Below are 11,514 nucleotides of genomic sequence, written 5' to 3' on the forward strand. Positions count from 1 at the left end.
TTCTCCATCGTCGCTCTGGGTGTGAAGTGAATGACAGGCAGCACTGACCTGTCTGTAACCTCCTCAGGCCACAGGCACACTCCAGCACAAACAGGCGGTCGGACTGGTCATTACCCAGCTCTGAATCAGACAGGATTTCTCATCTAACGGCCTCAACTGTCGACAAATCACATGAAGACCGAACCCTCAAGGTTTGAGGGCTGAAAATAGTAGCTGCCTCTGCTTTGTGGTAGCCGGGTGGATTCTGAAGTCTGTTTAAGAATCGGCAGATAACTAGACCGAATGACTCTTTATATTGTACCAACAAATGCCTCAAAGCCTTGGCATATCATTCCGACTCATAGGGGTGTTTCTCTTTCATCTCTCCTCGCACTGGTCTATCGCTCCGCCACACTCCTCCTATCTGTAGAGAATAAGCTGCAGGAGAGCTTTCTTGTCATCCCTTAAAAGTTTCCTTTGGGGAACGCTCTTTAAGTTATTATCCATATTTGTGGATTTTTTTTTTTCATTGTCAATGCTGTTGCGATAATGTAGAAGCTGTCTTATCATCTGTGCTTGTTCAGGCTTCGGAGCGGCTGTGTGTTATTTCTGATTGGAGTAGAGCCGGACGGCCAAACGGGAGAGTTAGACGCACTGTGGATGTCTCAGTTGTGAATAACAACCATGTTTATTTGTTTAATACTGTGTATCTATTCAAAATGTAAAATACAATCTGTAAAGCGTGATTAGAGACGGTCAGATGTGCAGGTGGATAAACTGTAGGCATTTTGCTTTCCACTTTTCTCAGATGAATATCACAGAATAGATTAGACTCGCCTTGAATCAACCAGGCAGCAGGAGGCCATAAAATTTACCTCAACACTGACGACATTATATTTCAATCTGCTCTCTGTCCACCACTTATCTGTGTGTCCATCTGTCTACTCATCATGTCCCCCTTCTCTCATTTTATAACATATTGTTCACCATCTTTACTAAGCCGCCTGCTTTGTGGTCAGGGTCCTCAAGCTATTCACATGATCGATGTTGTAACGGCGTCATGTGTGACTCTGTCAGGACTTCAGTTCTGTGTGTTTTTGGGTCTTTTCTCCCTCAAAGCAAAAAAAAAGTGTTCATATCTTTGAAACCACAAAAACCAAAACACAGGCAGTATCCCTCCTCTTCAGCAGTGAGTCATGTCACTGTTTTGCGTGAATGAACTGAAAACGTGTGTGTGTGTGTGTGTGTGTGTGTGTGTGTGTGTGTGTTCAGAGTGAGTGGGCAGGTGGGTGTGCACATACAGTATGTGCACACGCTTAAGCTGTCATTTCTCTTTGTAAGTGCTATGCAAGTACAAAAGACAAGCGAAGCATTTTGACTTCTTTTGTTTCCTGGAAGAGTAATTCTATTTTTTCAGATCAGGGCACTGACAGGGTTTTGATTTTGTATCCCAAAGTGGTGACTTAACATTTTGGTGATGGTGGTGTCTGTGGGAATTCTCCATCTGGATCACTGACCAAGGACACTCGTACTGAAAAAGCACATGTGGGAGGACAAAACAAAGCGTGGTGCAACGGCTCATGAACTTTGGCCCTGCAGGTTTTTGCCCGTGAAGAAATGTCTGAGCGTGACCAGTTCAGTGCTTTGGATCCCTGAACACTGCAGGACCGTTTTCTCTCCTCAACCCTCGTCACACAGACTGGCTAGCTGTAGACGACGGTGTTTGTTTGTCCAGATTTCTTGAGTATCTGTTGGATCTTTGGCCATCGCTCTGGATCACTGATGCTGGAGCTAAACCGGAGCCCTCGTCGCTCCCGTCAAAGAGAAGAATTTAGCCTTTGTTCAAGAAGACAGACATTTTTATGAAAATACAAAATGGATTCAGTGACATTATTTTATCTCTGTAAAGTACCAATTGTAAATAAACGTCTAGCCTTCTTACCTGTAACTAAATATAATTTTTATGCAATAAATTATATTTCTTAGTTTAACAACTGTGTGTGTGTTGTTTTTTGTTGTCGAGTTAAAACTTGTTATTCCAAAATCAAACATGTCAGAGTAACTTCTTCACAATCCATACAGTAAATCACAGGGTTCTTCGGCGCTCCGTGACAGGACTCATCACTGTTAAATGGCTTCTGTGTTTTTATCAATTAAACCCCATTTTCACAGAAAATGCAGAGTTGCTCAACCTGTTCCTCCTCTGCTCACACCTCATTGGAAAATTCCCTTTAGGTCCATTTAGCTTTGAAAGCTTTCAGCTGGCAGGCTGTCTGGCCTCAATATTAACAAGGTTTTAGAGGCACTAATAGTGGCCTTCAAGGATCGACTCAGGGCGTTTAAATCTCCAGTTCTAACCTCAGGGTTTTTTTTGTGCTTTAATTACGAGTGCAGGACGTGTGAGGATTCGTCAGATTAGGCTCTTATATGGAGAGCAAACATCCCAGTGAGTCATCTGTGGTGAGCGTGCACTGCAGCGTGGTCCTAATGGCGGCAACACTGTGCACCTGTTTCATTAGATGCACTCCTAATTGAGGACTGATAGGCTACCCTTCAATGCAGGAGTTAATTGAACCTTTCATATTACATGAAGTGATGATGCAGGATGAAAGCTCAGTGCAGCTTCAACCAATCTGTAGTGACATCACACCGATTCATAACAAACGTTATCTCAGCACATTTTTCATAAAAGAGCAGGTCAACGATTCAAAATGAAGGATTCAACAATCCCCACATGAGCAAGAACCAGCGACAACGACAAGAAAAGCTCCCCTGGTTTTATTCTGTTTTATGTGAGTGTTTAGTGAATAAGTCAGCAGTGGAAATAATCTTATTTTGAAGGTGTGTAAAAACTATTTTGTGATATTAGCACAATCATAAACACACACGTACAGCCCATATACACATACACATATTCTTCTTACTATCATGAGATGGAAACAGTCATTTCTGAGTTCATATGAACAGAAATGAAAATAAATATGGGACCATTTGCACAATGAGAACATACAGACTCACCTTCCTGAAAATGGGGATCTGATCCATGTTTAGAGCCGTAACCTGCAGAATCAGGACAAAGAGGATATATTAGATTTTAGGCTCGTATTGGAATTTGAAATAATCTTGGAGCATATAATGTTAGTCAGATTGGTCCTGCACAATTATTTCTGTTGTTGCCGGAGGAAACAGCAGCTGTGAGTTGGACAGACTCCACATTTGGAGAGTGATTATTTGATAATGATTATTTTAGTCTGCAGGTTTCCACTCCAGTCAAACACACAACATCACCTGCCGTCATGTCTGAGTGGAAAAAGGATTTTTAGTGTTTTCTTAAATGTTGTCACACTGCAGAGAGCTGCTGTCCTGCGGCGCCCTCTCCTGCTCAAAGACTGAACACAGAGGTACAACACCACCAACATCTAGTCCGGCTTCTCTTTAAAAGAAGAAATCTTTACAACATGAGCGGAGCGTTGAACTCTTATGAGATTTAATAAACCAGTCATGAATAAACAACTTTTGCTTTGTGATTTTTAGTAGATTAATACAAGAGATATTCACAGAAAGTCACAATATGTACGTGTTAGGAAATTGTGGATACATTTAAAATGAACAAACATATCTTTGGTATCACTTTTAATAGCAGCATAATTATTGTAATGATCACTAACTGTATTGATATAATATAACTAAGATTTACATGTGATAATATTTTGTAAGCTTGATCAAGGAAATGCTGTAAATAGTTACTCAGTTACGTTTCTTACCTCACACTGATAATCAGTCATTGATTTCAGACTATGGGATTAAAATCCAATCACATTTCCAATGACATATAATTGATTGTTAATTGGGTTTAATAGGAATATTGAAAATACGACAATTTTCTTTCAAGAAAAAGAGACTTTTCTCCATCATTTACTTCTGCAGGCCTACATTTGAAATAGATTTGCTTTTGTTTGTTCAGTATTTATTTTGTGTTATTTCTGATTGTTTGCTTTTCAAAAAGGACATAAAGAGTTATATTGCAAGTAAAGTTAATTATAAAAACAGAGTATATGATTCTATTATTTGGCTAAATTATATCTCTGTTTCTATTGAAATGTAAGGAAATGCATCCGAAATAAATTGCAAGTTTGAGGGTCTAAACATGCAGGAAAACTCATGAAACTTCACACACGTATCAGTCGTGGTGAAAAATTACATATTTTATGGGTCTTACAAATGGGCGTGGCAAAATGGCTCCATAGCGCCCCCTAATGTCAAGCCCTGAAACTGTGCTTTATGTACATGTACAACATTCCACTCTTAATCTAATCTGTATATTATATTTATACAACCTGTATATCATGTCTATATTCTTTCATTCATCCATATAACCATATATTATGTCTACTAGCACACATGTTCACAGCACTAATCTGTATATAGCATCTGTAAACATCCTTCTGTATATTCTGTACATACTCTATAGAGATTTTTGCACTTGCTACTAATTGCACTTCTGGTTAGATGCCAAACTGCATTTCATTGCCCTGTACTGTACAGGTGTAATGACAATAAAGTTGAATCTAATCTAATCTAATCTAATTTGGTGGGTTCATGACCTGAACCCAACAGGAAGTCGGCCATATTGGATTTTCAGTACATTTTTGGTGATTTACAGAGGTCATAAATGAACGAACTAGTCCGAGGGGGCTGAAGTGATCCACTTCAAACTGGGTCAGCTGGTAGAGAAGACATCAACGATGAAGAGTTATTAAAAGTCTCTACCAAACTTTAACGGTGTGGGCGTGGCGAGCTGTCAAACTTCAGTGTCTCACCATGAAACAGGAAGTTGTTAATAACTTGACTGTACGTGATCCAATCAGCACCAAACTTGTCATGTCTGATAAAAGTCCTGTCCTGAAGACGTCTACATGTCAACATTCATTCACAGTGCGACCACATGTTGGTCCGCAGTGAAAACTGTGAGGTTTCGTCAAAAGGTGTTACCGTGGCGATTTCCATCAGAATTAAAAGAAGATCCTATCTTCACCACATGTTACTGTCTGATGACTGTCCGGCTCTGAAGACATGCACATGCTAATTTAGAACCATAGTCATAGCGCCACCTAGAGAGGAAGTGCATGTTTTATTCTGGGACGTCTCTCTCCCAGCAGGTTAACCACAGACACCTCAAATTCAGTCCAAACATTCCCAGGACGTGGATGATGCAAAGTTATGAAGCTCTTGAGGTTTTGTCAAACGCTGTCACCATGGCGACGCCGTGTTCACTGTGAAACAGGAAGTTGTTGTATCTTCAGGGTACATTATCCAATCTGTTCCAAACTTGTCATGATTAATAAGAGTCCCAGCCTGAACACATCTACATGCCAGTTATGATGACCACAGTCATTGCGCCACCTAGTGACAACAGGAAGTAAGACTTTTGTGGCAATTATCATTTGATTTGCATGAAATTTTCACAGTGTAGTCAACACTCCATATACTGAAATATAGGATGCAATCAGTGGCTGTTCTCTAGCGCCACATAGGGGACACCGGAAGTGACGTGTAACTCCTTCATGCACTGTCCAAAATACAAGAAAACTCTGAGCCGCATGGAAGGGTCGGTGTCCGGCTACAGGACGAAGCCGCCGCACACCCCGACATGCACAAAGGTGTGAGGGCCCTCCAACGCTGCTTGCAGCTTTAATTGTTTAAGTGATTATATTTCTGAATATGAGCTTTTATTTTTTAAATCTACCGTAGAAAAAGTCTGCGTCATTCCTCCAGAAACAAGCTTCCGGTTATGGGCCTGGCTATCAGAATAAAAGCGTGGAGGATTGTTTTTATTTTTACTTTTGAGAGCTTGTTTCGATTTTCACAATCTTTTTTAAACAATGCTGTGCTTTTGCTAAAAGACGCGTTTCGTCGATTCATTTCGTAACTAAGCTGCAGAATACACGTTTTCAGTCAGTCCGGTTTGCGTTTGTATGAACAATGCTTTTATTCTGAAGTACTCATGACGGAAGTGTCGTCGCTGTTGCTGCTGCCGGCGGTCAGCTGACCAGAAATGAAGTCCGCTGTGAAATGGGTTTGTGTATCAGTGTAACAGCTGTAGAAAAGACAGAAGCGACACCCAGGAAGCCCACGGCGGGTATGTTCACACTTTCTTTAATGACTACACTGTGTTCGGGTCCAGCACTTTAGCTGTGTGTGTGTATTCTTAACGTGAGGCTAAGCTAGCGCCTTAGCTAGCCTCTAATGTTAGTTAAACAAACACTGCAGGTTAATATTTGACTTGTGTGTTTGCCTGAACACGACAACAACTCAGCAGGACGAGCAGAGTTATGTAGCAGTGAGCAGTGAAAACAGGTTTGTGGATGTGTGCTTGGTACTAATTACTTTTTCTCGGCTCAGAATCATGTGAAACCCGGTTCCTCATTAGTGGCACTTGATGAGCTCTGTGTGCGGTCCTGGCTGTCCCCCTTTAACCTGCTTAACAAGTTAAAGTTATTATCTCAGACTGTGCATGAGAGTGGAGCAGCTGGAAGCCTGTGCAGTGTTTCTGTCAGGGGCACAAACTGGACCAGAGACCGCAGAAGTCACATTGTAGACATGTCAGAGTCTGCAGATCCCGTGACTGAAAGTTTTTAGGAAATAGGTCTAGTAAGTGCTGAGTGGCTTTTACCCCCTGTGAGTGGAAGAGTTAGAGTTAGTTAGTCTGGTTCCTGCTGGGGGAGAGCACTGGGTTCACATTTACACCCTGCTGCCAAATAGCACTGACTGCAGCACGACCCAGTTAATGCTGGAGTGAAACATGTCACATCCCTCATCATGTAAGTCATGATGAGTATTAAGTGCAGATGAGGGAGCAGTTTGTCACACTCAGAGTTTTATGCTGAATATGAGCTGAGTACAGATTCTTTAATGCTTCTCTGTGTGTCTGTAAAGGGAAAAGTTCTCAGAGTTAAATGTGAGTCTTTGCACTGCAGGATCTGGTCAGCTGGACTGATCTCTACCAGCTACAGCGCAGAGATCTCTCCGGACTATGGCCTCACAAGCAACACTGTCCTGTTTTTTGGACAAGCACAAGTAAACTAAAAGTAAGCACCAACCAAACCCACTTACTGCAGTAACATCATTATGTTGCAGTGAGATTTGAACTGTTGTTCTTCTTCTCCTTCACAGCTCTCTGTGTAACGCTGCCTGTCTTGGTGTTCTGTTCCTGCGTCGACTTTCCCTTTTCTGCCTCGTCTTTACTCTCTGAGTTTTAAAATGGACACCGCCGAGCCGGTGCAGCCGAGTCTCAACTCCTCCTATGTCCCGACGGCTCTTGACCACGTATCTGATGATGAGGGGAGTGAGGACCAGAGTCCCTCTGCGTCACTGCTGCCCAAACACGCCTCGGTGCCTCTGGCCGTGCGCTACAGTCCAGAGGACTCTTACTGCCTGGTCTACTTCATCTTCTTTCTGATGGGCATCGGCTCCCTGCTGCCCTGGAACTTCTTCATAACAGCCAAACACTACTGGCTCTACAAACTGAGTAACCACACGCATCACAGCGCCGGTGAGGAGCAACGTTCAGACCTCAGCGTGAGTGAGACACATGAAGATGCACATTTAGGCCACTGAACTGTGACGATCCTGTGACAAATGTGAGGACTGAGTGTCCTTTCACATCTGATTATACGATTTGAGATGCCAAAAGGCTCGTTTAGAGCAGCTGAGACAAAAGAACAACTGAGGTTCTTTCAGTTCACGTGGAGACCAAATGAAGAAAAGCCTCACAGCTGAATAATTCATTCTCTGGGTTCTAAATTGTGGTCAGTTGACGTGCCTGTGACTTTACAGACACGTAGGAAAACTTGAAAATAAAACTCAAAACAGGCCCATTGTTGTAAGAACAGTCCAGTGAATGCTGGGCTCTTATTTCAGAAAGTTAAATCAGCCTAAATGAATTCTGCAGATTTCTGCTCTTCTGAGATTAAAGCTTGATTTTAGAAACCACAGGAAAGACGAGGAAGGAAAGGCCTGCTTTGATTTTTATATTTCTCTACATTTCACCTCTCACCTCTCACTTCCTCTTATTGTGTTTTCAAATGTACACATGTTGTGTCTTCTGTGTGACTTTTCACAGGACTACTTTGAGAGCTATCTGACCATTGCCTCCACGGTGCCCTCTGTGCTGTGCCTGATACTCAACTATGTTCTCGTTAACAGGTTAATGCCTCATACACACACACACATGCGGTTCGCCTTGACATACAGTCTAAAATAGCTTTAGTACAGTTTCTAATGTTCTCTGAACTCGTTTGTCTCTGGATGTTCGGCACTACAGTGCCACACTTGTCCCGTCTGAGGCCTCACAGATTACGATAATCTAATTCAGCCTGTGACCTTAGATGCTGTGTGTCTGTGTACATTCTGCCTGGACGATGATCAGTCTGTGCTGATCTGAGACAGCACGGAGCAAAAGGGACGTTTTTTCATTTTGAACAGCATCTCTGCAGCTCAATACTTTCATGTTTGTCATGCATGTGGATAATTATTAGCTCACTGCTAGAAGCTACAAAACATCTGCTTCATCTTGTGTTTATGTTGATTAACTGATCAGTGAGTAACGCTAACGTCTGTCTGTAGGTTGTCCTCAAACGTGCGGATCCTGTCGTCCCTCCTGGTGATCCTGCTGGTGTTTGTGGTGACCACGGTGCTGGTGAAGGTGGACACGTCAGACTGCAGGACGGAGTTCTTCATCGGCACGCTGGCCAGCGTTGCTGTCGTCAGCGGAGCCTCCAACCTCTTCTCCGGCAGCGTGTTCGGGATCAGCGGACATTTCCCCATGAGGATTTCTCAGGCCCTTATATCAGGTAGAGCCCTCATTCAGACCAGGACTGTCTCTTGTTCACTCCACAGGACAGATTTTTTTCTCTAAATCCACTCCGCTTTACTATTTATTAACAAAATAAGTTACCATGAGTGTGTAAATCATTGCACAGGGTGTGTGGGACATTTTCTGTCTGACTGTGAAGGTACACAAGAATAAAAGACACCTGTATGACCGTTACCGCATGTAGAAAACCGGGTTCACATGTTTGAGTGTGAATGAGCCGTCACTGATGTTTACATGTGTAATGCCTTAAAGTTATGTGTAAAGTGTTCTACTAGTTATGTGAGACTAGTACAGTGACAGACATGCATAATCAATGAATTAATCCCATTTTCTGGCATTTCCTGTCACATGATTACAGTGGGACAGTCTCCCACTGTAATAAGGACCTGACATATCTGACATGAGCTGAAGTCCTCTCTTGTCTCAGGTCAGGCCATGGGAGGCACGCTGAGTGCCGTAGCGTCCATAGCAGACCTGGCACTGGCCAAGGATGTGACAGACAGCGCTCTGGCCTATTTCCTCACAGCCGATATCTTCATCCTGCTCTGCATCGTCACATATCTGCTGCTGCCCAAGCTGGCGTATTCAAGGTCAGCAGCCAAAGATACTCTGGTTCCCTCACAGACACAAAGCCTCCCTATCAAACCCGTATTTTAACCTTAATTATTGTTTTGTTAAAGAATAGACAAATATAGGTGAGAACATATATTTAACATAACAAATGTACTTCACTCTGAATCTGGATACTACAGATTACAGTTTTACCAGCAGATGGTGCCAGAGTTCAAAAGGTTCAAATCCCCCACAGTGAAGTTTAACTTCTTCAGGATAATTGTGATAGATATTAACTGTTCACCTCATAATACATCATTATTTTAGTCATCTATCTAATGACAGCGCTGCTGTTTAGAGGACCGGTTCACTGCATCTTGGAACCATCGTACAAAAATAGAAAAAGTCTCACTGTTGAAACATTTGTAGAGACTTTGGATGGACTTTTATTCTGACACAAACTGCCTCTCCTCTCTTTAGACACTACATGCTGGTAGCGGCGTGCACCAGTCGAGGAGCGACGAGCGAAGGGGAAGCAGCAGGAACACGTGACGTCCCACCTCTGCAGCCCATCCTCAGGAAGACGTGGGTGCTCGGCCTGAGTGTCTTCTACGTCTTCTGTGTGTCCATCATGGTGTTCCCAGCGGTGTCCTCGGGGATCCAGTCTGTGAACAAAGACAGCGGCAGCCCCTGGACCACCACTTACTTTGTGCCCCTCATCAGTTTCCTCCTGTACAACGTAGCGGACTTCTGCGGCAGGCAGACCACAGCCTGGCTGCAGGTCCCCGGCCCCACCAGCAGAGTCCTGCCGGCACTGGTGCTGTGTCGCTCCGTCATGGTGCCGCTTCTCATGTTCTGTAACTACCAGCCGAGGGACCACCTCCACACTGTACTCTTCCACCATGACGTGTACCCCGTGGTCTTTAACTGCCTGCTAGGTCTCTCCAACGGCTACCTCGGCACCCTGCCGATGATCTACGGCCCTAAGGTGGTACCCCGGGAGCTGGCAGAGCCCACAGGGGTGGTCATGTCCTTCTTCCTCACTCTGGGACTGGCGGTTGGATCTGCTTTCTCGGTGCTTATCGTGCACCGCATCTGAGCATGCTGTGAAACAGTAACAGTGGATCTTTACTGCGGAGTCAGCGAACACCTTACTGATGAATAAAAGAACTGCCAGTTAAGCCAGCCGCCTGCCAGGAGGGAAAAGTGCCAACAACCTCATTTCCACTCTTGACCAAAAAGCCTTAACGCCTTCATACCTCACGTTAATGATGTATGTTGTGTTTACACAGCTGTGGCTCAGGGTGAGAGGCTTCAGGCTGTGTCTCTCACTCTTTGGGCAACATTAGCAGTCTGTAAGGGATGCTTCATTAAACAGCCTGATTTTATACTTAATGTTGCAAAACTAATTTTGTACAAACTTACTTGTTCAGGGATCATTTGTGCTGTAAAGTGTTATTGTAGTTTAACTTTAATCAAAAATAGATGACAAAGAATAATCTAATGTCTGTTGATTTGTGTCGTCTGTGAACCTTGTTAACTAAACTTGATCAGACTTTCTAAACTGAACACACACTACTCACTAAAAGTCAGGGATATTCAGCTTTCAGGTGAAATCTCAGGATGAACCTAAAATGCATTCTAACCTTTCCAGGTGAACTTAATGTGACCTTCTCTAAACCTTTGAATGCACATGTCCAACTGTTCAGTGTCTCAGTACTTTCTGCACCAGCTGCTGTTCTCTAACAAGAAGCTTAACAGCAACATTCACAACAGGTTTGATCCATGAATCCACCAATACATTTCCTGCTTCAGGTAGAATTGGTATTTAAACAGTCCTCCTCATCCTGCTGTTCACATTCTGACATCATGAGACCAAGACGACACCTAACAGTTGATCAGCAGCACCTCAACACTGGAGGCTTCAAACAGGAAGTCCTCAGACGGAGGTGTTCACTGAGCTTAGAGGGTCACAGAGTGTCATCAGGAGGTTGGAACAGTGATACAGAGACTGGAAGAGTCACAGAAAGGAGAGGAGTGGACGTCCTTTGGCCACGTCCCAATTTATTGAGACACTGAACATGTTTTGTTGTGGTATACCTACCACT

General features: G+C 43.4%; 2 protein-coding genes across 2 annotated transcripts in view; one reads left to right on the forward strand and one right to left on the reverse strand.

Moving 5' to 3' along the window:
• The window catches only part of mgme1 (mitochondrial genome maintenance exonuclease 1), a 278,413-nt gene that overhangs the window by 265,201 nt on the left and 1,698 nt on the right, over nt 1–11,514 (reverse strand). The gene's annotated exons all lie outside the window — the stretch shown is intronic.
• Nucleotides 7,211–10,856, forward strand: slc29a3 (solute carrier family 29 member 3). The gene is made up of 5 exons (XM_070841075.1): nt 7,211–7,557; nt 8,102–8,184; nt 8,605–8,831; nt 9,282–9,444; nt 9,887–10,856. Exons 1-5 carry the CDS (start codon nt 7,240–7,242, stop codon nt 10,503–10,505), a joined length of 1,410 nt encoding a protein of 469 aa, XP_070697176.1. The 5' UTR covers nt 7,211–7,239; the 3' UTR covers nt 10,506–10,856.

This window comes from Pempheris klunzingeri, chromosome 12 (assembly GCF_042242105.1).
Source record: "Pempheris klunzingeri isolate RE-2024b chromosome 12, fPemKlu1.hap1, whole genome shotgun sequence".
NCBI lineage: Eukaryota > Metazoa > Chordata > Actinopteri > Acropomatiformes > Pempheridae > Pempheris > Pempheris klunzingeri.

Coding starts and splice junctions, on each gene's coding strand:
- slc29a3 (XM_070841075.1), top strand. CDS start 7,240: ATGGACACCGCCGAGCCGGTGCAGCCGAGTCTCAACTCCTCCTATGTC. Junction 7,558..8,101: donor AGCAACGTTCAGACCTCAGC/GTGAGTGAGACA, acceptor GACTTTTCACAG/GACTACTTTGAGAGCTATCT. Junction 8,185..8,604: donor AACTATGTTCTCGTTAACAG/GTTAATGCCTCA, acceptor GTCTGTCTGTAG/GTTGTCCTCAAACGTGCGGA.